Source organism: Pterocles gutturalis, unplaced genomic scaffold (assembly GCF_000699245.1).
Source record: "Pterocles gutturalis isolate BGI_N339 unplaced genomic scaffold, ASM69924v1 scaffold6589, whole genome shotgun sequence".
NCBI classification, from domain to species: domain Eukaryota; kingdom Metazoa; phylum Chordata; class Aves; order Pterocliformes; family Pteroclidae; genus Pterocles; species Pterocles gutturalis.
Window position 1 is genome coordinate 18246 of NW_010128114.1, and position 27921 is coordinate 46166.

At 40.6% G+C, this 27921-nt stretch overlaps 1 protein-coding gene across 1 annotated transcript in view; it reads right to left on the reverse strand.

The window, feature by feature from the left end:
- SCUBE1 (signal peptide, CUB domain, EGF-like 1) overlaps nt 1-27921 on the reverse strand; it is a gene marked incomplete at both ends in the record, with an annotated part of 90859 nt that overhangs the window by 17740 nt on the left and 45198 nt on the right. The window contains 2 exons of the mRNA XM_010079497.1: nt 3501-3623; nt 7326-7442. Of these exons, the coding sequence (XP_010077799.1) occupies nt 3501-3623; nt 7326-7442 (240 nt within the window). The remainder of the gene's footprint in view (nt 1-3500; nt 3624-7325; nt 7443-27921) is intronic.

Genomic DNA, 27921 nt, shown 5'->3' on the forward strand with positions numbered 1-27921 from the left:
ACCACTCAGGTGCAGATCTGCACTCTGGAAGGCAGGTGTCTCTCTAATTATGAGCACAATTTGGTGTGCACATCTTGATCTCAGAAGCAACAGGTAATACTAATGACCTGAGATGTCGTCTACCCACTTTTGTGGGCACAGCTCTCTGGTTTAACAGGCCAACTACCACACCATGTATAGGAGTCATCCTCAGACCTGGTTTCGGCTGGGACAGAGTTAACTTTCTTCACAGTAGCTAGTGTGAGGCTGTGTTTGGGATTTGTGCTGAGAAGGCGGCTGATAACATACCATGTTTATAGTTGCTGTCAGGACAGTCAAGGACTTTCCAGCTTCTCTGCTGTGCCAGTGTTTGCAGGGGCAGGAGAAGCTGGGAGGGAGCACAGCCCCAATTACCAGCCTAGGATTCAACCTCAGATTTAGGATTTAGACCCAAACTGGCCAATAGTCTATTCCAGACATGCCCAGTACATAGATGAGGCTCTGTCCAGAAGTTTTCTCTCTGCAGGCTGCCTCTCTCTCTCTCTCTGGGTGGCCCCTCTCAGAACTCTCCCTGCTCTGGGATCATTAGCAAGGAACGGGCTGCACCTTGGTCATCAGGCGGTGAGCAGTTTCACTGTGTATCACTTGTTTGTATATATCACTATTATAATTATTATTTTCAATTTTATTGTAGTTTAGTTATTAAATTGTTCTTATCTCAACCCACGAGTCTCTCTTCCCATTACCCCTGTAACTCTGTCCCCATCCCTAGGAGGGAGGGTGAGCAAGTGGTTGTTGTGATATTTTGCTGCTAGCCAGCGTCAAAACCATAACACCCTCACAAAGATCTGTTTATTTACATGACTGCTAAAATGGTATTTTCCATTTCTCAGTCTCACTCTCACAGACTTTTTAATTTTAGCTCCATGCTATAGCTTCTGGAAGTAGAAAACTTCCCAGACAGGCAGAGGTGACGCAGGACATGCTGGGATGGAGATGGATAGTCCCACTGGCCCTTTCAGCCGCTGCTGAAATGTCCCAATCAATGCTAGAAGGGATAGTGTGACACACACAGGCATCAGCCATTTCTTAACAGCACCCACTGCACGAGGCACATCGCAGCTTGTGCGATGGAAATATCCAGCTTCTCCTCTTGCCTTCACGGCAGGACGAAGACAGAGTATCCTGCAGGTCTCACAAGCTGCTCTTTGTATTTGGGTAAGGGACTGTTTATGTTTTAGATGTTTAGATCTCACCCTGAGATGATGGTATGCCACTGATAATTATAATCCTGGATTTATTTTGTATGCCACTGATAATTATAATCCTGCATTTATTTTAATTTGACATTTTTTGGGACTGACAGGTTACTTAAGTACATCTTTCTCCACAGAAACTATAAGGTTCATTCTCAGCCTCAGCCAGCAGGTGCCATTGCCACCTGCACTGAGGCAGCCTCACTGCTTCCCTCCTTTCCCGCAGAGATTTAACCTCTGCACTGACTGCTGGCCAAGTGCATCTGGGCACCTCTTCATGCAGGTCTTTCACACTGCATCAGCTGATTAAGTCTCAGCCAGGTGTTTGTAGAGCAGTTCTTGCTTCAGCGTCATAAAAACACGTCTTCAGGTACATATGCTTTTTCTCCGACTGTTCCTTGCTGCTTCTTCCAAACATGCTCACCTTACAAGATGGACTTGTCTGACTCTTGTTTTGCTTATTGCTGACTGTGCTAGAGCAGATGTCGTTTTTCCTACCCTTCAGCTCACCACTGAACCACACCAAGGTAGGGAGATCAGAGGTGCAGCAGCAAGACTGGTTTGGGTCCTTTGGGGTTTGGGAAGAGCCCAGTAAAGCTGGGAGAAAACAGGCCAATTCAGCTGTAGTAGGTGGAATGAGCCTTGCCTGGCTTGGCTTGAGTGCAGAGGAAGGAACCCAGCAGCCACCAGTTGGTTCATGTTCCTGGCCTCACTGACAGTTAAATAGGAATATATACAAGTCCCTTAAATACGCCTGACGTTCACATCTCAAATATAGAATAATCACCCTCTACTTACCTCCCTCCTAAGGTCTTTTATGTTGCTTTGGTGATGCTTTTAAAGAAATGATTTCTTTGGATTGAGGAGACAACACAAGCACAAAGTGTCATTGCTGAGCAAAAGAGGATTTTGTTACTGCAAATGTCTCCAAATGATGTGGCATTCAGGATCATAAATATAATTCTCCTTTTATTGTGCTTTTATAACAATGTAGAATGCAGGTTCCTCTAAACAATGTTGGTAATAAAAGCAGCTGATCAGCAGGGAGAAGGCACTCATTTTAAGCCCCATTAAATTTATCAAAGAAAGCTGTGTATCAATAGAGAAGGGCATTCTATTTTCCATCTTCTGAGCATTACAAATAATGAAGAGAAGCTTACAACTAGGAAAATATTTTCAGTAAAGCCTCTTACCACAGGAACAACATTCTTAGTAGTTTGAGAGGGAATATAGCATAAAACTTCTGTAGTCTAACTATATATATACCAGACCTCAAAAAATTCCAGTCCTCTGCTGTTAAATTACAAACTCCTTTCCAGAGGACTAACTGCTGCATTGCAAGGGAGACCTAGGGGATAACTAAAAAAACACAGTTAACCATTTCCTACTGCTATAGTACTAAGTTCTCTATACAGCAGGGAAGGTAATATACATAAAGGTAAGCAGGAAAAATGAAGTAGTTGGTTGTGGTCAGGAAGAAAGTTATTTGTGGTTAAAAAAACCAACCAAACAAAAACTCCACAACCTAAATTTTACTATGAAAGACATAATGTATGCCATTCCCATCAAAAAATGTGAAAATGGACTTAAGCTCTCACAGAAAATACCTGGAATGGCTGTAGCCATGGCCAAGATTTGCTGTGCCTCAAATAAGGCCCCAGGAAAAAGCATTCTACTTAAAGATACAGAAATTAATCTCTGCCACAAAGTGTGTGGCACTAGCAGCAAGTGCCATAATTTTACTGGTCTCAGGATTTGTGCTCTTTGCAGGTAGTGTCAGTACTTTATATTAAGCAGCATACCTTTGGAGATAACTTGAAAAACTGGGGTATGGTGCTTTGAATGTAGGTATTAACCTGAATACCATCTCCTACTTGTAAACAAATATTTTGAATATTCTGAATTTATCTTATAGAGTTATAGCTGAGGTCACAGAGATCGACAAAGGACAAATAGAGGACAAAAGTATAAAATACATAAAATAATAATAAGATGACTTAGATTTGTGTGAATGGGCTTGTGAAACAAACAAACAAAAATTTCAACACAAATAAAATCCAACATATTGCCCATTCTCAATCCACCTGCAGTTATATCCTAGCCCATGGACCTCCAGAGGATCCGGTGTTATCTGAGTTTATTAGATTAATCTGGGGATCTATATTGTGAAAACGCAGTATCCCTCAGACAAAAGCACAGGCTTTTCCATCCTCCTGGGAAACAGGAGCATCACCACAGTCACCTCTGAGTCCCTCCTAAACTTACCAATGCAGTCTTTTTTATTCCAGTGCAGTTTCTTTCCAGGTGGACAGACACACTCATAGCTCCCCATTGTATTAAGACACCCATAGTCACAGCTACCATTGCTGATACTGCATTCATCAATATCTGAAAATGTGATTAATGTTGAGAAGAGCATTAACCATATGCACACATGTAGGCTGTGCATTAAGACATTACTTGCATAAGGATATCTCTCTACTGTATCCTTTAACTCTACATAAATATGTATAAATGCAGACAATGCTCACATCAAACAACTTTAGTGCATATTGCATGTATTTGTCCTTAGACACATGTATAGCTCCCACTCTTTCAAGGATTTATGCATATGATACAATTTACTTGACAGCATAAGTTACACCGAAATTCTTGGAAGTACTCACAAGATGCAAAACATGCTTGAAAGTCTCTGCAGCATCTGGGCAATAATGTATATTACATTATATGGAAAAATGTCAAAGGCATAAACATCTGTGAGATTACATCACTTTTGCATAACAGGGAGATAAATTCTGCATAGTGATTCACAGAGTTTGCTTTTAGAAATTACTCAGATGAAGGAGGAAACTATATATTTGATAGGAAACTATATATTTGATAGGAACCTAGCACCTGAAGTGTAGTTTATTTAGCCTTCTACTCCTCAAATAAAAATGAAAGGTAAAAGCTTGCACGAAAGCAAAGCAATTACTGGATATGTTATCACTCATATTCCACAATCTTTCAACTTTTGATACATCAGGAAAGTATTTAGTACACATGAGGTATAACCTTTTTAGTCTATGCAAACAGCATTTACACACTTGTGACAACATGACCGATCTCTCAGCTCCTCTTCTCCCACCACCAGAAAGGACATTTATCCATCATGATCAACAGGAGTTGTGCTGCCATATACTCACCTCTGGATCACACTCAGGCTTATTTGGGACACTAGATGGCACAGGCCAAAATTGTCACATGTCACTAGTGAACCACCAGTTGCACATTGCTGCTCCAGACTCCTTAATTTACTAGTATAGCCATATCCTAAAAGCCCTTGTTATGAACCACAGCCCTGTTATTTTACGCACTGTACTAACCTCAACAAGTGGTTTCTGCCCTTTGAACGCAGCTACCCATGTGCTTGCTAAAACGGTACCATTACTGTAATAGATTTTTACAATGTACATAGGTTGCACCATTTGATACATGATCAAATTAAGAAGAATGACACCAAATCAACATGAGATATACTGAATTGCTAACACTCTGGCTTAATAATAGGCTTCAAAATGTAACTGTAGAAGGAAAATTGTCACTTAATGTGTTTCTAAGGGCAGTCTGGCCATAGAGGCTCACAAGCTGAGTGTCTTAATTGCCTTTCCAAACCATGCCCAAGCTCAGGCTTGAGCTCTGATTGCTGTGTGCTTGGCACTGTGTGAATCCACACAGCTTGCAGGAACGCAGCCTAAGCTCAAGCCAGTTCTCCCCAGGCACCAGTTTTGGAGCCCAGTGTCCCAGTCTGAAGCCAGAGGGTGAGGTGCAGGTAGGAAGTGTGGCTGATGAGGGACTGGGCTCAAGCCATGCTGCACTGATTAAGAAATGCAGGTCTATACATATTAGCCAAGTCTTCCTCTGCCATCTTGGGGCACTTGGTGGGAACATGAGAGTATTTACCAGGGCAGCTGCTGGAATCCAGAAACTGCTTTCTTTTTCTGATGCCTGTGTGGTTAAGCAAAAATCTAGAAAACATGGAGTACATGCATAGAAGAACCTGAGAAAGACACCCTAACACAACAGGCATGTTTCTAGAAAATATTATTATTTCTGAGTCAGAGTCAGGACTTCTGGAGATCCTGGGTCAGCAGTTCCAAAACCTGATGAGGGAGATAGTCCCAAAAAAAACTTTTTCTGGGAAGTTTTGTACATAGTAGCTAGGCTTCTGCTGGGTGCCACAGAGGGATCTGCTTGCTAACCCATACTTCAAACCACACATTTAGTCCACAGTGCTCCTGCCACTGACCACTGGCCGAACTGTTCAGACAAGAGCTCTTGCTGTCAAGTACCTCAGCCCAGAACCAAACTCCTGAAGGTGTTGAACAGTCCTGCAGATTCTACTGACTTTCCTAAGGTCACTTAATGAGCCAATACACACTGCAAGTAGGGCTTTACATAAACAGGTGGTTTAAGTGCTACCACTGTCCTTCTAAAAGATTCCCTTATGATACACAACTTTTATTACAAGAGATGCTATGAAAAGGATCCCAGAGAGAGCAACAAGGGTTGCCCCTCAGCATGGAAGGCCCAGAACAAGTACACTGTCACATTGTTTATTAGTTCCTAGTGGAGGGGAAGCAAGATGGAGAGAAAGCTTACTAAGAGGCAAGCTTGCACCAAATCTTTTTGAAGGTTCTTAGTATTTCTCCCTAATTTTGACTTCTTCTCAGTGCCACATGGATGGCAGCCAGGGTGAGTTATTTGTTCCACTGTAAACATCCCTCTCCAGGGGCTGACCAAAACTAATGATAGGCCTGAGCGGCAAAGCTCAGGGCTTGGACACGTCTGGATTGAGAGCTGTGATTTTGGATCTGCTCATTATGGAAAAAAGCAGGAGGTTTGGATCTGGTTCTATTTTTGCCTAAAGTTCAGCACTGAGTATTTCCAGTTAGAGACAGATAACATTAGTAGTGTCTCATATTAACCCTACAAAATCTGGTGAACTCAGCACTGGGACAAGTGACAGGCTAACATCTGTTTCTGCTACATCAGTTTGCATGGCACAAACCAAATCACATGGGAATGGAAACAACATGAGCCCTTAACTGTATCTTTTTGGCTCAGTCTGTTGCATGATTTACTTCAGAATACACAGAGGATAACTCTTGCTATAATATATACCGCAGTGCCTGCTCTACAAACTAAGAGCCGTTAGGGCCCAACACTGTTCTCAGCAGTTCCTCTAACATACTTTCCCTGGGCTAAGTCTGACTCAGATCAGAACCTGGCCCAAATACATGGATTTTGTGGGTTTAAAGTCAGGGCTTTGTTTAAAGTTTGACACAAGCTTTACTTAGTTTGTATCTTAAATAATTTGAATAATTAATTAATTGACTATTAACCATCTTTTAACTAAGCAAAACCATTTATTTTTGCATTTAAAAATAGCATGGAGAGTTTATTTTGTGTCAATATTTCCTAACAAGTAATTTAGATTCAGAGCTTTCAGGTTTTATTATAATTTTCTCTTGTCACTTTTGTGTAACGCTGACCTGATTGGTTAATAGCATAATTCAGACTTGACTTAAGACAGTTAACAAAGCCCTCAAAAAACTCCTTTGCTCTCCTTTAAGCAGTGTTCTGAACACAATCAAAACCTCCCCACCTCCTAAACTTTCAGACAGGAGACCACAGCGATACCTGGAGGTGTTACCCAGGCTGGTGGCAGGCAGTCTCTTACTGTGACACCCCTGGCAAACATCTGACTTAATTTGAGTGCTCCGAAATTCTTCCGCTTTGACCAAGTAGGAATTGAACCTCTAATCTGGTCACTGTGGCAATACTGACCTATGATGCACTTAATGCTATATACTACCATAAAAATGCAAGGACATTGTTTTTTATTTATGTTCTTCTCCTGGCAATGCTTCAGCAAATTTGAGGTGCTGGAATTTTAGTCACACCTAGCTCATGCTGTTTTAGCTTTATTTTGACTTATTTGGTCTATCTTCTCTAATTCTAAAATCTTCAGCTAAAAGAATCTGTGGCTTGGTAAACAGTTCACAAAGCAAACAAGCAAACAAATAAGCAAAACTCAAGTTTCCAAACCTCCACAGTGCGTCAATCCGTACAAGGTGTAGCCTTTATGGCAGAGACATTCAAAGCTTCCAGGGTAGTTGATACAGGTGTGATCACAGGTCCTTTCGAAGGAACACTCATCTATATCTGAATTAATAGGAAAATCATTAAGAAATTAGAATTCAGTTAAACAATGGCTGGAATTTCACATTCAGTTGCAACTTCTTGTTACTGATAAACCAGCAGATATAAGCCCAGGTAAAATCTGAATAAAACAGTCTTATTCCTCTAATGCCTTATAAAGAAAGGACTTGCAGATACCTGAAGAAAGGTAAGAAAAGAGAATTTAAGAAAAAATCATGAAGACGTCATTATATGTATTCACCATTAGATGGCAACCTTTAACTTCTGATCATATTTTCCCAGCAGGGCTTTAGGGGTATTAAGGTTTTGGGTGGTTAGTGACACAATGTGGAAAAGTTTTCATTTGAAGCAAGACATTCCCTCTTTCATTGACCATTTCTGACATCTTACCCACCAGGAGCAGGAGTTACTTGCAGAATTCTGCTCTGCCTATGCGAGACTGTACGGACAGTTGCACAGCTGCAAGGGGGTAAGCAAAATACTGCCTGAGAATGAGCCAGTATCAGGAATGGACAAGACCCTGGAAATGCACCTAAGACACAGGAAATCTTAGTCCAAAGTCCACATTCTACCTAACTCAAGAAAATTTGACCTCTTCCCCTTAAAAAAGTCAGGCATCTCTAACTGTCATTGCTCACTAATATGAAACCCTTATTTACATAGTCTCTTCCATCCAGCAGCCTATGAAGAAAGCAATTAACAGCACATTGCTTCAAAGATAGTACAAAGGTTTTGCTGAGCAGGGTGACATAAAGGTTTATTTGAGAACAGTCATCACAGAGTGGATGTGCTGAAAAACATTACATTAAAGGTACTTTAAATAGCAATCTTTGCAAAATAACAACATTTTTGAGTGAATTTTATCCTCAACTAATTTTCCTGGAATCCTCTTCAGTGATTAAATTTTTCTGTCAAAGGCTCAGAGAAATTAATACAATGGCATTATTTAAGAGTGGTGATTTCAACAATAATCACATTACTCTAATGTTTCTGAGGCATAAATGAATGGAATAGTATTCCTTTAATAGCTTGCACACTTTCTAGAGTTGCTTATTAATAACATAGCCCGAGCAGCAGCACCATTGCTATATATAACTTGGACTTTCATAATGTACATGCTTAGAAAGATGTGTGTGCTTGAAAAAACATGGAAATTCACGAATACTTAAGGGTGTGCTACCCAATTCCTATATTCAAGTATTATTTATATAGTTTTGAAGTTCAGTGAAACATTCTAGGTCTTACTGTGCTTTTATAAATGCAAATACTTAACTTCAAGAAACATAAAATTAAGATTTTGTGTATGTGTATGCAAATCCAAAATCTGTGTAAAGAGTTTATGCACAAATTTAGAATGTTGTAAACAGCTATATTTTATATGATCTCCAATTTTAAGTGTTTCAAAATATTCACACAAAAGAGAATTCACAATGTGGAAAGCAACCCTTTGGGCAAACGTATAACATGAAATGAAATATACATGATGACCAAAAATCTATGCTATCTGGTTTTGTGTGCACCACAATCACTTGTTATGATCAAGCAGCAAGAAAAGAGACAACTGAGATTTTTATCTTTTTTACATCTATTTCATTTTTAATGCCTTTTCCTAGGCATTTAAAAATATCATTATTTGAGTTCTGAAAGTAATATCTTCTTAAGGTTTCCTTTACAGTCTTGGAAGTATGCAGCTTTTGAATACACATAAATTGCAAACTGTTTCAGATTTCTCTAAATAAATACATAAAGTAAAATCCTTTGGGAATGAACACTGCAGTTATAGTTTTAAAGGATTTTTAATGCATAAGAAGCCAAATCATACATCATAGTTTCATTCACGTGTAACCTTGTTCATTATATGGTATTGCAGGAAATTTACAAAAGCAGTTCTTTTTCTGGCCTCTGGCTTACCTTGGAAGGCTCTTTTTAAAAAATAATTTCATATTTCTCAATAGTGATCTTATCCTGTACTAGTGTAGTCAATAGGTTTTATGCATTGCTTTTACACATACTGCTTTGTGTTGTTATATATTATGGCTTTGTCCTTTACAGGTTTTTCTTCACATTAAGAAGGATGCATATCCCTCTTTGCCCATGGAAACAACAGTCTGCCTAATAATATGACCAGTCATCTGCTTGCCAAGTAACAGGCACTCATGATGCACAAACGCATTACACAAAATATCAGCTACTCTAAACTTGTATTGCTTACACTGGCTGTCAGAGATGCTGAAACAAACACTTTTTATTATAAAACAAAGACTGCTATTAAAAGCTTTTTCACCATTTAAACCCCTCATCCCACCTCCTGCTGCTCTTCTCATAAATGCAACCTTTGCTGAATTCAGCATCTTGCTTGGGCTGATCAAACACGGAAAGCCTCCACACAGATTTTTCCTTGCTTGATACCAAGCTCCTCTGCCCCCTCTCTTCCTTGCCTGTGGAGGGTAGGGCTAGGCACTGCCCGAGGGACCGAGCTTTCTGCAGCACCCTGTCTGCAGAATCACCAGTTCCCTGAGGAATTCAGCACTAGTCATAGAAAAGGGAAAAATATGCACCACATACTCTTCACTAAAAGAAACCAGTGGTGTGATACAGGATGCTGAAATCCTCCTGCACTTTTTTTTTTTTAATTTTTTTTTTTTTTTTTAACTCTGAAATCTGTGATCTGGGTGCTGTTATCCCTTGGCTCCCAGAAACTTTGAAGCTGGTCCTCCCATCTTCGTGGTGCTCCACGACACTTCTCCATATTTAGCCTGAAAGGATGTGCTTATTTCCCACCACACTCATGATAGAGGTATAGCTGGTAAGAGACTAAGGAGCAACTGTTTTCACCTTCACAGCCCTAGGTTTCAAATCCTGTTTACCGCACAACTGGGAATGCACACAGGCATCTAAATCTTGTCTCCTCTGTACAAACAACATTACACAATCTGCTATATCTACTGAGGAGAAGCCCAAAAATACAAAAGCAGAGATGTGGCAGGTTGCAGCTAGAGAACAGAGAGCAAATAATTGCTCTTTCAGTTTTATGGTCAACCCTCATCCCCAAACGTGTACACACTCAAACACACATACATTTTCGTATTGGCTTGTTCTGAATTTTCCCACTCCCACACACCAACAAAACCCCTGAGAAATGAACTTGCTGGGTCTGAGGTGCCCTTAAAGCAAGTTAAAGACATTTAAATTAAGTTTTCGAACTGTTTTAACATGAAAAGTCAAAATGTTTTGTTTTCGAGGAACTGCAGTGGAAAACTCCAACTCGAGGTTGAATTCTCTATTCTATTTTTAGTTGAATTTGGCATGAATTCACAAATAGTCCAAGCTGTTTCAGAACATTTCAGATTTGCTAATGCACTTATTTGACATCAAACACATTCTTTCTACTTTCACTTAGTCAAAAATTCATATCACATTCACCACTGTAATCAGCATATGCAATTGTGTCATTTCAGCATATTAAGAGACATCTTCACAGTTTAACTGTTTGAAGCTTATAGGAGCTATGGGGCTAAATTAATCTCCAGTAGCAGATAATCAGCTTCCTGCCAGAGGCAGGGTTTTTTTAGGTTTACTAATGGTAGCATATAAATTCTAAGATGAGGCCTTCCCTATTTCACAGCAGATGACCCTTTGGAAGTGTCAAGTTCAGAGGCTGGAGCAGATGATGTCCAGAGGTCCCTTCCAATCTCCACCACTGATCCACGTGCACACTGGCAGTCCCAGCCCGCTCTAAAGGCACTCTCTTTATGGTGTCCTGTGCTGCTGAGAACTCTCCTGCCATTCGCTGTTTCCATGACATCAAGGCATCATCTCAGGCTGAATAAAGTCCAGCATCTCTTCTATCAATCCACGTTCTCAACTCCAAAATGAATGTTTGAACAGTGGAAGCACTCCTTTATTTTTGCCTAGAGGGGATTCAGCTTGAAGAGATTGTTCAATGGTTTAATAAAAGAACAGGATTTCCCTGTGTTTTTGAGGGAAGCAATTGTTGCCAGCAGCAGTCATGCTTGATAATTTTTATTTGGCTCTGTTCCTATTATTTCAAGTCAGCGTTTGGATTTTATTGTTGCTTTTTCAATCATACTTAGCATTTTTTTTTTTTTTTAGTTCATGCATTAAACAATCCCATAATGATCTTTACTTTTTTTCAATATAATGTTTGTTAGTGGGTGTCAGATTGTCAGTACTGGAAAGTAAATTCTTCCATCTATCTCCAGAAGGGGAGCTCCCACAGATCAAATTTCTTCTAAGTTCCCTCACACAGAGGTGTCTCAAAGGTGACCTGAGGGAGCAGGGAGAAAGCAGCTCATTTTCCATGCTCATTCAAGTCCCTGCCCTTTCCACTGATGCTGCCAGGAGACTCCCAGTTACAGTAGCAGCAATTGTTCTGGTGGTTTGTGTGATGTGGACACTGACTCATTTGTGGACACAGAGTGCAGGGCACCAAGAAGCCATCACACTGTAATGATTTTTGCTAAGTCTGAAACGGAGCTGGACTCCTACCAGCAGCTCTGAAGTGAAAGGCTCCTTTCTGTACTCAGTTTCCAGTCCTCAAATGTAGCTCCATGTATTCTTGATGGTCATTGCTTTCTTCTCTAAAATAAATTTCAGAGTAATTAAAAGAAACCAGTGATCAAGAAATTAAAGTGCAACACAGGACATTTCCAAAAGGCACTAGTGTTGTAAGCAAACAGCTCAACACTAAACATATACAGGTGAGGCTGGTAAACAGCACTGGATTCAGAGGTGTTTTGAGGACTGCAAACTGATGTAGGAACTGCTGTGACTCCCTGACAGCATGTACACATGCAAAATTCACTTGCATAGAGGTACATGTATGATTTGGGGTTTGTGGCCATACAACTGGACAATTAAATGCCCAGTTCTCCCAATCTCACATTAAAAATTTACTGCAAAAATAAGGATTCCCCCCTGTCTTTCACTAATGGTAATCACAACAGCTTTTCTCTGAGACATACATTAAGTTAATGTATGAAACTGGGAGCCTCCTTCCAAAATACAGGCCACATATGATGCTGGAATAAGAGTTTGGTTATCCTGCTTGAAGTATTTTCCATGCAGTCTGAAAATAAACATGGCAAGGGGAGATCACTGTTGTTTGATGGTGCTATTGTGTTACACAGAAAGACAGGAGGGGCTCAAAGACAATCAATAAAACCTATAACAGGGACTTGGGACAGACTGCAGACTGTAATGATTCCGGATACTGTAAGCAAGGAACCCATCTTATATTTGACTTGGCTGCGTTCAGTAAGGCAAGACATGAAGTATACACTAGATTACTGCATATATGCAAAATATATACATTAAATACACTATTTCAAATAGAAATAAAATAGAAAATAAATACTTTGTGCTTGCAAATAGAAAGTAAAATAAAAAGAAAAGGAAGTATCTATCTCTACTACCAATTCCTTCATCAGCAGAAGCAACTTGTGACACCCTGAATGCTGGCAGGTCACTTCAGTCAAAAATGGCCACAACATTACAGCAATACATTGAGGTGCTACCACAGTCCTGACTCCATACACTCCCAGTCCTCCCACTTAGTTTAAGTATACCTTCATTATGGCAGGAAAGATTTATTTATAGCTCATAACTGCTGCCCAGGATGCTGTGAAGAACATATGCAGCAAGGAATCTGTGGTTTTCAGATTAACGTGTTAGTAGTGTTTGACCCCCACGCCAGAAGCAACGGCCCAGGTGTCCCACCGCGTTGCGCACAGCAAAGCCACTCCTCAGTGCAGCAGGGTTATCTCTTAATGTGGCCCCATTCTCCTAATGCAGAAGTCCACAATAAACAGTTTTATTTTCTCTGTCTTACACACCCTTGGTGTATTTTTAACCCCTAAGCCAAATGTGGAGTACCACACTCAACTGATCGTGCACACAAGCCAAACTCAAGGCTAGTCAGAATGTTTTGTGTTCATATTTCTCAGCTTCCAAGTCATTGGCTCCTCTGAGAAACAGAGCCTTTCCTTTTTCTCATTCATTAAGCACCCATACATAGAAACTCTAAAGAAGTGTCACATGATGTTTTTAAAATAAATACTGATTTTTTTTATATGTGTTTTGGCTGAAAGTTATTTTCTGTCTTCTCCTCCTCCCCTTTGATTTCTGCAGGGAACTGATACCACCCATGTAATGTTGTTCACCTTACAGCCCAGCCAGTGTGGTTTCCAACAATATATGACAGACATTAGGGAAACCATATATCTTAATCTGAGGGGTTGCTGGACCATAGGGAGTCATGATTCAAACTACGTTCTCCAGCAAAAGCTGGTTTAAATTCAGTATTGGGAAAGATATTATTTCACTACAGCAGCGGTATGATGGGGTTCCCACCACATCTCACATTTTCTGATCCACAGTGACTTACCCCTGTTCACAGTTAGTAAAAATGCATCCCCCATCCGAGAATGTAACTCTTTAATACACGTCCAGAGCTGACCAGAAGGCACGGCTAATAGCTAACTTCTCCTTATGTTTCAAAGTCTACAACAATAAAACCAATGAAGAGGAAGCACGGAAAGATGTAGTAACATACAAACCTTCTACTTCATTACCTTCCCACTGAGTGCTTCTGGAGCAGGCTTAACACAAAGGAAAAAAACCCATAACCTCAAACCTTTAAAAATAATTGAAAAACCACACCCACTTAGACTTCCCACTGCCTTACAAGTCAACTTGTTGCTGAGACCTAAATTGTTAATAACATACTAATGACCTGCAGAAAAAAACCAGATCCGGCATTAATTGCTATACTTTTAATGTGAATGTAAGGGCCTAAGTAGCACAGTCACATCTTGTATTTCAGAAATTTAAGTGGGAAACTGTCCATTATTACTAATGTTGACTTGGACCAGAGCATTTATTTATTTAAGAACTTTATTGCTCACAGTTAACTATGTGATTAGTGAAGACCAAATGTAACACACTAATCAGGGAATGAAAGACTTCTGAAGGAAATTGATTCTGCTCGCAAGGAAATGTGCTTTTTATTAGAGATGATTTGTTCTTAGAATGCAAAGTGGTAGTAAAACAAACAAATGTATATAATGTGCAAAAGAAACCTGCAAAATATACTTGAGGCAGAGGCAATAAATAATTAGAAACCTGTGACTTATTATGTAAGCATCCCACAGAGGAGGTATTTCAAGGATTTAGCAGTACAAAATTAAATGTCTATTATTCAGCTTCAGGGATAGGCACACAGTAGCAGTCAGTGACAAATTCTGCAGAATCTTTGGTTCCTACTCACACTAATACAGGTAAGACTACTGTTCCATGCATTATTTAAACGTGCTGCCACGGTTCAGTTCAGGAACAGAAATTTGCATGTAGCAAATAAGAGCTAATCCAGTTTCCCCAGACCAGACAAAGCATTTAATTGTACCCTTGATTCACTCATACCAAACAGCATGTCTGTGATCTCTAGCAACAGATTTAGGCAGTAATGCTATAAGCAGGTCCATGTCTCAGTTTACATAGGAATCACGGAAATCAATGAGAACCTGCAGCAGCACCAGGGCCTTGCATTTGTGCTCCCAGTCACATTCCCACAGAAGGAATTTGGGCTCAAGTTCGCTTCTGCTCTGCAACCCACAGAAGGTACTTGCTGCCTCAGAAGGCAACACTTCCTAGCATGGCAGCGGCTTAACACAGACTTCAGTAATTGCAACCCATTTCCTTCCTCTGGGTTCAGCTCACTGAAGTGGCTACTTTCGTGCAAGCCACTTGCCAGCCTGAGCTTCTGCCACTGCAGCAGGGTCTCCACTGACCTTCAGCCCTCTAGCTCTTCCAGGCTGGCTGCGCAGGAAGTGCTCTGCCAAACAGCCACATGCCCTGGAAGAAGCGACCAGGCCACAGTTTCCACTTGTTTAATCCAGCATGGAATGGGAGTGGGAATCCCATCCCTTCCAATCCATAGCTGTACTAAGGACCGCTAGTATTACCATCTACCTAGTTTTGGCTCCCGGCCTCAGTATCCTTTTATGTCTGTATGTTTTTATTCAGTATATTGAGATCCTAGCAACAGCTTGTCTTAATCTTCCTTCCAGCCTATCTGTACCCATAGTAAGTTCAATAACCTGGTATCTCTGTTCTTGAGGCTCTCAAACTGCTAATCATCACTTTTAAAAGTGGTTGTGTCTTAGATCTCTGTCTTTGTACAGTACTAAATGCAGTATTAACATTCTATAGCTCTGATGCAAGTGCAGTTTAGGGAGCCACAGTTATCTCTGTTGTTTGCCATTATGGTCTGATTAAATTTTAGATACTCTTATTTTGCTCTAAGGAATATCTGGACATCACTGATTTCTCCTTTTTCTGTGTGTTCTCACAATGTCTGAAGTTGAATGATGTCTTCCAGGTCCTAGTAGTGTGGATAGAAACTGAATGTTCATTTTGATAGAATGAGTATATTTGATGCCAGCAAGATGACCAATATCTTTAATCTGACCTCCTGCACTTAAGCAGACTCTAGCATTTTGCTTGGTAACCTCCAAAAGCATCTCTGTTCCAGAAAGGACTGTCTAGGTGTTTTCCTGGACTGACCTCTCAGTCTTCTCCATCAGTTTAACTTTTAGAGTTCAAATTGCCAAATTTGTTTAAGGCTGAATGTTTTCTCTTGAATGTGTAATGCATACCTCATTCTTCCAGGAACCAGCAGGTACCTCTTGATATCTCATATTATTTTGTTGTGTCTCAGGTTGCACATAAGAAAGCAGGATTATAACTAAGTAGTTCCCTTGGGCTGGCTGCCTGTCTCTCTGTTAATTGCTGTCACTGGAGCAGCTCAGTTCAGAAGACAGAGATCGTTCATTGGCCCCTTCAGTGGTTAGAGGAACTGCAGTAGTCAGATCCTTCTTTGATGCCATCAAGGGGACAATTCTTAACCCAGCAAACTCATCACCCTCATTAACATCAGAGCAACTGGTTTCTTACTGTTTACCTAGAAGTTACAGCAAAGAGAACTGCCGTTGGGAAGAACAGGACAGTACATTTGTGAGAGTCTTTAAAGGCAAATGGCAGCTCGTTTTCTTTATCTTTGCTATCAGACCTTATCAAAAGAGACCAGTTGCACTTTCTGGGAACCACTGCGCTATCTCTGGGATTTGAAAACAGAAGGAAAGCTGTTTAAAAAACGAGACTTAGCAATAAAATTGCAGGACTAAACTGTTCTCTCCCTCTCCAGAGTAAATACAATCCTTTCTTCAAGAACTCTTCCAAGGGAGTTTTATGTGATAGCATGTACCAACACATTAATTTTCCCTTCTCTTTTCAGTTTATTTCAAAAATTTCCTATTTAATTTTCTTCCACACAAAGTCCACACACTCATTCTCTTCCGCAAACTTCCCTCAGGGCTTCCTCAGACTCTGCAGAAATGGGGCCACAGAACGACATCCTAACGCAGTAAATACCTATTCCCTATGTGTACCCCTTAACGCACATGCCAAGACAACTGACCACCATACATTCCTCTTCCTGTCAGCACTGCAGAACCAATTCTGCTCCCAGTCAGTGAGTACAATTTTGTCCAGCCTCATGCATCTGCCACGGAACTATCTGCTTGCTTTTGGATCACCAGAAGCTTTCCCTGAGGGGCTGGAAAGATTTACGGGTTTGGATGGAAACTGCAGAATTTGGCAATTTATCAGCCAGGCAAAAATTGGCAGCTAACTTTGGGGTCTTTTTGGGTATCTTTGAATACAGTTGGTGGGATTTAGCCCAAGGTTTTTTACATTTTTATAAGGAAATGCACAATCATCATCATCACCACCATTATTATTACATTATTATTTCTCTGCTGTTGGTCAAAAAAAAAAAGTTTCCAACATTTTTCTCTGCAGCATTATGAAGGACCTCACCACCTTCTTTTTTGTAAGCACCACCAAACTGAAAAACAGAATAATGGTAGAGGATTACCTGATAAATTCCCTTTCTGGAATATATATTTTTTTCTAATATTTTAAACATGGTTGTGCAAAACTACTTGCTAAATTTCAGTACTGCAAGGAGAGCTGGAGAACAGCATTGGCAGCTTTTGCCCATGGGACTGCTGAGGAAAAAAAGGTGCCTGGCCTTGGAACGTGCCAAGCCAAGCTTCCCTCTTCCTCTGTTTTTTCAGCTGAGCTGAGCTGCTCAACAATTCTGAATTTGGTCAGCTGTCCTAGCAGAGAGAGGAATGAGAAAATCAGTGCTGGGCCCTGAGGCTTTCTGAGAGTCAGACAGCAGTACATTTCGTATCTACTGAGGTAAGCTTGTTTCTTCCGTGCAGACTCTTCCCTTCGTCACTCACATTAGGAAGTACAACCAGAACTCTCCCTGGCCTAATGCTCCCTGATGCCTCTGACCATATTTCTACTGTGGAGAAATAGAGAAGCTGTGGCTTCTCCCCCAGTTTGTGAAATCACTTGACAGACAACCTCAGTCAAGCTGGTGTGCAATTTAACGACCAGCTGCACCAGATGTGTGAGTTCTGGAGCTGAGGAGAGGCTACAGATCTGTGCTGTGGCTGAGGACTGATCACCTCTGGTGAGCTTGCACTCCAAGGTGCCTCTACATCTGGCCATGTGGTACCCTCTGTACATCCTCTCTGTAAAGACAACCTTTAGACACCCTCCGATTGAGTATTCACATACTCCCAAGAGAAGAAACTTCAGGGATCCCCACCTGCTCTCAGACAGGGGAAGGGTGCAGAGAGGGCAAAAGAACCCTCAGCCAGGGGAGCCTCCCCGGAGGGTTTGCAGAGAGACGCACCAACCACCAGAGACAGCTCTGCAGATACTTTGAACAGCGAAGTTAAAAAAATAAAGGAAATAATTTTTGCAGGGAAGAGTTTGCTAGGTCTCTTATGCAACATGAAAAAAAAAACCACTAATAACTAGACACAGTGGTATAAAATTAGTAAGTCTGCCCAAGGTCACAGACACAAAGGGAACCAAGGGAAGTGTTCTATAAAGGCATTGGAAATGAAGATTTCAAATCATTACTTGTTATCTCTACTGATATCACACTTTGCCTCACCATAAGCTCATGGCAGTTGCTTTCATATTACTTTTTCTCCTTACTGTTATGCTTGTGAACAACAATTTTTAAAAGGACTTCTAAAGGATTTTTAGAAGATTTAAAAATGCACTATAGGGATCTGAACCTGAGTAAAGCACCACTATCTTCCATATACAACCAAAACTAATAGTATAAAAATGCATACGTACATTTAACAGTATTGTTCATTTTTAGAACTTATTACTTTTCAAATAAATTGAAAATGAGTTGAGCTAAGCACTTTGTCAGATCACAGTTTTTTCCTAAGAGCTACAGAATCTACCCACTATTGGATCAGAAAGGGCTGGAAAGGCTTGGTGAAAGGCCATGTGCCAAAGAAAGTCTCAGTACATTTGCAACATTCCAGTGATGGCAAACCAGAGAAAGGTCAACATAGCTGTGATAGATGAGCCTGACTTAAAACTGTACCTCCAAATGCTTAGCCTGGAGAATGAAAGTGTGACTACAGTTGATGATATTTCTGACAAGTTAAATCTGTTATGTATGCCAGCACCAACAAAGTTGTAGCAGTGTGGGTATCAGGATGTACAGCTCTCAGATCACAGCTCTTCTCTGTGCCCTGTATGAGCACTTTGGTGATCAGTCTGTGAACCACATCTTCACTGCTATGTGAAAGGAGCACACGTGTGCTAACAAGTGCATTGCTCTGCAGATGTGGGGGACCACCATACCCGATACATCTCTGACATTCCTTTTATTTGCTTCCCATACTATGTACACATTGTGTTTGACACAAGATTTTGAAACAGAATTATTTCTGGTATGAAAACTAAGATCCTCTGAGCAAACTTGCTTGTATGGTTATTTCTACATGTGACAGTTGGACACAATCACTTAGTGGCAACACAAGGGCCTCCATGCTTTGATGGCTGAATCTGCTGGGATATGAGGTGAAAGAGAAAGAGATACAGACACAAGAAAGGCAAAAGACTAAGTTTCTGTGTCATGAAGATCTTGAAATTGGAGACTGAAGTTCTGTCAATGCTTAGACTGTCTGTAGACTTCCCAGACATTACCTGTGCTCTTGGGTCTATGCTTACCTGTCCTAGCTCTTTCCCACCCCTCTGCACTACATGATGGCTTTGTTGTGCTCAGGCTCCTCTATTAATCTGAGGAACCCAGCAGGAGGCAATTGGCTTTGGCTCCTATTACGTTTATCCTCTTACCATTGTTTTGCTAGGACAATCTAAAATGCAATTAAAAGCCAATACTTTCCCAACATTTTTTAAGAAAACAAAGTACTTTCATCAAAACATTGCCAAGATTTTATAAACAAACATGTATCCTTTTCCAAAATCAACCTTTTTCCAAGGCAAAGGCAAGCTGAGTTATCTATTGCTATTATGGCAATAAACTCTGCTACTACTTCAAGTGTTTGGAGTAGGAGAAGTCATATATCAAGAGTAGAAGTGCATTAAAAGAAACTTCAGGCAGGTTTATTTGTTTTCCTACAAACATAAACATGTTTAGTAGTCTGCACTCTGCTCAAGCCACTATTTACACAGCAACGCTGTAAGAGCAGTTTAACAGCCTGATGAGACAACATAGAAAAGGCTTTACCCTCTCTGTATCAAGCAAGGAATACTCCCTCTGTCCTGCAACACATTTGATTTTTAGCTGCATTTCTGAAAAGAGGAAACTGTTCTCTTTGCTAAGGGTGTTTGTCTCCACCTCCCTTTAGTAGGAGCTGCTAGTGAGACTTCTTGAAGGAACAAGGGACTAGTTTGGGTGAAAGTGTGCCTAGTGTTTGATGGTGCTGAAAGAGCTAGTACAACAGTTTCAGTTTTCAACTGAAAACTCAAATGCAGCACTTCCCTTCACCTCCTGTGGACCTGGCTGTGCATTCCCCATTCAGCTCTTGCTGAACTCGGTGGCCACTGAACATACACAAGAATTGCTGTTCTCTGGCTCTGCTTCAAAGGCTTCCTTTAAAACTCTGCTTAGAAGGGCTGGCCTCTGTGGAGTCCAGAAACGGCAGGTATCCCTCCAGAAACACTAACAGAAATGTTTTGCAAATATGCACCAAAAAAAACTCCACCCAGCAAAACCCCAGAAGATACTCCTCCATTCCACTGCCTCTAAGTATTTGAGCTTAGATTTTTGTTTTCATCTCACCTGTCCTAACTAAGGCCTCATCACCAAGTCATCAAAACAAGAAGTAGCAGTTCATAACATGGCTACCAGAAGAAAATCACAGTCCTTTGCCTCAATAGGTTAGGCTTTTATTCTCACTAAACAAAATAAACAAAACAGGGCACTTTTAAAAGGCCAAGAAGGGTAGATGCAAGCATAGGAAAACTCTTCTGAACATTTGGGATAGGGTGTCATTTCATTGCAATTCTGCATAGCACTTAGTGTAAAGGATATCTGACCTTAATCAAGGTGATTAAATGACTGAGTGCAGTAATATGGCATTATCTCAATGTGCACCACTAAAACAGTGGAGAATATATATACATATAATCTGTCTCTGGTTTTCTTTAAAAACAATTCCTATTGAATTACAGCTTTCAGCACTATTTATCAACAGATTATTGTTTGTGGAAGAATGCTACCTTCCTGCTCAAACTATTCCAAGGCTGACTCATATCCTGGTAATTCATTAATACATAACATGATTCTAGTCCAGTAAAATAATTTCTGCACTATACACATCATTAATCCTGTAGCATCAACTGAAATATTTATCTCAAACTCTCTTTCTAAATACTAATGGAATGTTTTCAACAGATTATTGTTTGTGGAAGAATGCTACCTTCCTGCTCAAACTATTCCAAGGCTGACTCATATCCTGGTAATTCATTAATACATAACATGATTCTAGTCCAGTAAAATAATTTCTGCACTATACACATCATTAATCCTGTAGCATCAACTGAAATATTTATCTCAAACTCTCTTTCTAAATACTAATGGAATGTTTTGCTTGGCTTCAAATCCTGTAGCATCAACTGAAAAATTTATCTCAAATTCTCTTTCTAAATACTAATGGAATGTTTTGCTTGGCTTCCCACACACATCATCAAGGGGAGGGGGCCAGATAGAGCTGTAAAAAGCAATTTGATAGCAGTATACTTTATAATAAAGTTTAGCATAGGAATAGCATAAGAGCTACTGTACTGAATGAGACCTGAGGTCAAACTAATCTAGTATCTTACTTCCAACAGTAGCCCAAGTCAGAAGCTTCATGGGAAAATAGAAGTAAAATAATCTGTCCCATTTGCCCTTTCCACATTAGGTCTCATCCCACTGGAAACTGATTTAAAGCTTAGACTGCGAGGTTTAATATTACTTCCAAGGAGCAGCAACCAAAGTTGCCTTTAACTTATGATAACACTGTGATGCAGAGAGGAGAACTGGAGGTAGGAGGGGATGTATTTGTTTTCATGTTTCAGCAGACTTAATTGCTACAACCAACATGGGAGATACTATCACTTGGCAAGCAAACTTGCACTGCTTAGAACTGCTTTTACTTCATGCCTAGGGCATTTATTGTTTCTGGGTATGATCTTGCAGCCCTTTTTTTTCTCACAGAGGCAGACTGTACCACTATTCACAATCTCACTGACACCAAGAGCAAGCACCATGTGTAACAGAAAAGGTTTGAGAAGTATTCCTTTTATTGACAGTGTAACATGTTGCTTCCCAGCAGAGAATTTTTCCAATCTGATGCTAGAAGCAATATTGTGCTTGTCATAAGCAAGATATTTCTGTAAGGCTCAGTGACACAGAATGCCTTAGAGAAAATCTGTATAGGGAACGAACATGATCAGTGACAGGGAAATAATCTTGAATTTTCTTTCTGTGAGCTAGTCTGATTTCCACAAACAGCTCCCAATATCTCCTCTGGTGCACCACCGATTCTCACTGGTTCTTGAGAAACACTGGCAGCGCAACTAGCACTGTTGTTTACATACCAAGTGTCCACACGGTTAAACACGCTGGGCCAGACTTAGCTGGACTGGCTGAAAATATATATCAAGTCAATGTATCAAGTCAATATATTTTATATCTTACAGCATGCCTACCTGATGTGGATGAGTGTAGAGTGCATCAAGGCAAAATCGCTCTCCTTCACGTGTATCACACAAATAAGTGTTGACAGGGGAATGGCTTGAGTCCCTTCACCCCTCTCTCTCTCATTAAACACCCCCATGCTGGCACTGCCTCACCCTGCTCAAGCAGTGTAAGATAAGAAGGATCAGCAGGTTCCCCTAGTGTGCTGGCACCATAACTGCCGAGTACAGTAGCCTTCTCTCTGATATAAGTGACAGCAAAACAAAGCCCTGGGTATTTTCTCTGACTGCTGAAGACCTAAAACTTACAGCAAATGCTCATGCAAAACTCAGGCAAAAGTCAGCGAGGGGACTTGTAAGCCTGCTTTCTCCTCACCCTGGACAGCAAACACTCTCTGGGATCCCCACTGCTGCCTCCCTCACCAAGACACAGGCAGCAGCCCCCTCATGGCTTGCTGACACTCTCCGCCTGCTACAGTTCAGTCCTGACCATGAGGGCAACAACCTCACTGAGAGGTTTGTGTGGGTTCAGTTAAAAATTTATTTTAAATATTAAGAAGAAAACCAACACCAAGCAATAAAACTTCCACTGGTGTCCTCTTTATACCATTTCACCTGGCTGTGAAGCTGTGTGTTATTGCCACTCCAGAAAGAAGGGGAAGGCTAAATCATGTTACTTTGACTGAACATTTGATTCTTCTATTTATTTCATGGGGAGAAAAGGAAAGAGAGGGGGTGGACCAACAGCAAAACTTCTCAATATTTTTCACTAGAAAGTTGGCCAAACCGTGATGTTGATGCATTGAATCTGACAGGTTTGGGTCTTACCCATTGTCTTTTAAACTAACTTACAGACAGCAAAAGTTCTCAATATTTTTCACTAGAAAGTTAGCCCAAACCGTGATGTTGATGCATTGAATCTGACAGGTTTGGGTCTTACCCATTGTCTTTTAAACTAACTTACAGGAAACATTAGTTCTAGCACTGATACAAATTAGCTGAAAGGTTTAATCAGTCTCTTTACTGCTGTTCGGTGCAGCTGTACCCTGTTCACATTTCTCACAGCTCACTGCCTCTGGGACTGCAGTAGGGTATACTCAGCTATAACTTAGAGCAAGGAGAATTGGGGGAGCAGCAGTAAGGTAAAAAGATAGTTTGGCTCAGCTGGGAGAATCATGACATAAAATTGCCCTGTTCTGCTCTTCCAAGGAACTTCCTTAGGATTTTAAAACGGGGACACACAACACGGGATTCTCCCTGTCCTCTATTTTCATGATGCAATGAGAGATAGAGAGGGACAGATGCTCCAGCCCTGACCTCTACCCGTGTACTTAGTTAAGTAATCGAAGATGGGTCACTGTGTCCTGTATAAATCAATGCAAGGGGTGTATCTACAGCCTGAGACTTTCATCAGGTTATGTGACTGGGACAATGCCAGTTGCTTTATTGGGTTGCATGATCAAATGTGGATGGCAGGTCACTGTCATGTAATCCAAGTGTGCAAACCTCTGTGGTCCCTTTTTTATTTTTTAATCTGGTCACTCTATGTCAAAGATGTCTGGTGATTCAGTGCTGCCAGTGTGCGTGCACTGATATATTTGGGATTAAACTGGTCTTGTACAGCCATATTTATCATCAATGGTTCCATACAGAAGAGTATAGTGAGATCTTTGTAGCTAATCTTTGTGGGCTTCTTTAGGCCAAAAATAATTCCCACAAACACTTTCTATCTGTCCTTCCCTGTATGATTAATCCCTCATTTCATACACATTTTCAAAATGGAGATACCATGCAGGGAGATTAAAATCTTGCCCTTGGAAGGCTAATAGTGCATATTTTGTACAAATAAGTGAAAAGGTGGATGTTATGAAAGGAGATTACATATCCAGTTAATATGGCAATGTTTCAAGACCAGGCCTGTAGGATCCCTGGATCACAGACAGTTACTGTATTTTTCAAGGTGCTACTTTTCTTTCTTTCATTCTGGAATGAAAGAAGGCTTCTCTTGACAATTATGCATTGGAAGCCCTGTGTAAAGCGTCCCTCTACCAACAGATTGATCATATGGTCAGCTAGGTCTAATCACACCAAATTCTCTGGAATGAAGACCTATTTTGTAGCAAAGAAAGGTCATTCTCTCATTTAACAGTATTATTTTAGGATTGCATGGATTATGGTTCTGTGCTGCAATGGGTTAACACAGAAGACCTGAGGCTGGCTTCAAATCTTATTTCAGATCATAAGTAAAAATCAACTGTAAATGGCAAGAGTTGGGAGGTATATCCTGTAACACACCAGAAAGCTATCACAAAACTTGCTACACTCACCCAGTCTGATCAGAGACAACCTGAAAAACAAAAAACTAGAGCTAGGCAAGGTTTGAGGTGTTCTGCAAGTCAGCATTGCAATATGGTGGCAGTTAACAAGACAACCACCTCACTATCTGCTCACAGCATCCCTGGCTCTAGCCATTCCTTCAGTTGCTCCACTCCATGAGCACCAAGTTTTTGAGGAATCTTTGTCTAGAAGTGAAGCTGAGCAGAGATGAAGAGGGGATACAGTAGGGCATATAAGAAACACATTTGTTTCAAAAGAGAGAAAAAGAAGTCCAAATATACAATATGATAGTGGGTATGCTCATGTCTTTCTCTTGTAATGAGAGGAAAAAAACCACCTCAAATCAGCTATACTTGGACTTCTATTGGATAGCTTTGTGTGTTAAAATACCCCAGACCCCCGGCAAAACATGCCCACAGAAAATCATTAGAGGGAAAATTCAATATCTCATTAAGCTAGGGGGGCAAATTCTGTTTTGGATTTCCTGTTGTATAAACCTGCATCACTGAATTTCCTTTGGACAGACACCAGCACTCCCAACAGCAGACTATGAACCCTGTATTCCGGTGCCTAGTTACAAAAGAGTCAATCATATTTGTTTAAAATCTGGTAGGAAGGTAGTAAAGAATAACCAATAGTCGAACAGGCCATACATTAAAGCAGATAAAAATTACTGTCACCTACTGTGTGTGAAAATATGGCATTAAAGAAGCCCCAAAAAAGCCAGATGGCCCAGGCAGGTATTCCACATGCCCCAGAGGTACTTTTGCTTGGTGGACAATCATCTCCTTTTACAGTGGCTGTATCTATTGAAGTACTTGGTGAAAAGGCTCCTTGGGCAGACTTCATTATGGCTGAACACGATGTTTGTGAGATCCAGCAATCATCAAGCCAACTTAAGCCTGCTTTGGAGGCTGTCAGTGGACCAGGATGATGCAAATACCTTGAACTGCCCCCTTGCAGAAGTTTAAATTCAGCAGTGGAGGAGGTTTTGGCTCTATTTTGGACAGAGGTGGAGAGGGGCAGAGGGTGAGAGTATAGATTTAGCAGGCTGATGTATTACATGTTGATCACTGGATGTTGCCACTAAAAGCACTTTTCTTCCTGAATGTAACTCATCTTTCCAACTCTACTACTCCCTGGAGAGAGTTATGACAAATGTGTGTGCTGTCTTTCCTTGTCTTGCTTTGTAAAAGGCAATTCCTACAGCAAGAAGAGAAAAATTATTTATCATAGAATTATACACATTTTTCTGGGTGCTTAATGAAGCTTGAACTTGAGTGGAGCAAAGAGATTGCTTATTGTTGATTTTTTTTGGAGATCACTGCACAACAAACAGCAACTGAATAAGCAATTAAGTTAACTGGCTTTAAAACTCATATTGGTTGAGGATTAAGGTAATTATGTCTGCATTTACACACATTCATTGCAGTCTTAAATAGTCTTGCTTGCTGTTTTGTTGCTGATGTGGCTCTAAAACTAATCTGAGTTATTGTCCTGCTTTTAATTACCTCAAAGGTTACAAACACAAGCTCTCCTTGCTATAAATATAGCTACGTTATTTGTATTGCATGCTCACAGGAGATGCAGACCTCTTTTGCTAGGTTTATACAAACAGATCCAACTGTTTCTTCCTTCATCAAAGAATTCACAATACTTTAGAGTTCAGGGATCTGTTAAAATAATACACAATAGATGGATTTGGTATTGTCATACAGTGATTTCAATGTCAAAGGAGAAAAAATCTATTTTTAAGTTTAAGTGAAAAGAGAGACTCTGGGAAAGTGGTATCACTCTCCGCTGGCAGGGCAATGTGGATTCTTCACCTTCTGGGTTACAAATAAGTTTCCTTTTAAATGCCTGGAATGCAGGGGAGGGGAAAGGAAGGGAAACCCCCACATTCTCCTTGTCTAACAAGAAGCCACAGCGTGAGAACCACTCCCTAGCAGAAGTAATATGTGATTGACAATGGTTTTCTTTACAGCCAGGGCTAAAAATGGTTTAGGTGTAAACAGACAAATGCAGAACATTTTAATGCCCTTTACAAACTCAAGGGCTGCTTACACAAGTACTCTACATGCAGGGTGGTTAGCTAGTGGCACCAAGAAATCAGCAAGTTTCATAATTCCTAAAAAACAATGAATTTTTGTATCAGTGTATGAGCACAAACACAGGAGAAAAAATATTTCTTGTAATGGGCAGATTCACAGAGGGCAGATTCACAACTGGAGGTTTATTCTCCAGGCAGTCCAGGCATTCATACGCGTGATCTTAGGCAAGCTGCTATATTTGGCTTCACCCCTCCTGCCTGAAAAACTGAGAGAGAAATACTTTCCTCTTTACAGAGAGGATGAATGTGTGTGAGGCACTTGGTACGATGGGGTGGGAGCTCTGCAAACAACCAGAACAAAGTCCAAGGCTTTGATACAATTTCCCTGCAATCTTAAAGTCTTCTCTGAGGTCTACAATGAAAGGACATCAAGGAAGTGAGGTGAGGTGGGACAGCCTCAGAATTTCGCAGGGAATATGAAGGAACCTTTTAATTAAAACATGTAGAATTGCCTTGTGCTGAAGTTAATGATCATATGAAGAAAGTTATGCAGCAACAGCTTAATTGTATTTTTCAACAGTTTGAAAAATGTTGCTAACATGAACTGTATCTCTGTGGCTGTGTTCTTCACTGATTCTTCCCTGTGAATCACACTCAGTCACAGACTTATCCAGGGGTTCTGCAGGCTGTAAAAGGGCAACCAGCTTACCAGCTCTTTCCATGGGCATTTTGCCTAAGGTCAGCAGAATTTGTTCCTTGATGGTAGTGAAGTCATCTGGAGATGAACTCCCTTCACACCTCCCTAGGAGGCCACCTGAACTAAATAGGACTCAGCCCCAAACAATGTAGACTTCTAAGGTCCTAAATGAGTATTTGGTAAACATGATGATTTGTAACTGAGAGAAATCTTTATTTTTAAAATGAAAACCAGAGGAGAAAGGCAATGGTGACAGCAAGATCATAAGTAATAGAAAGTCTACT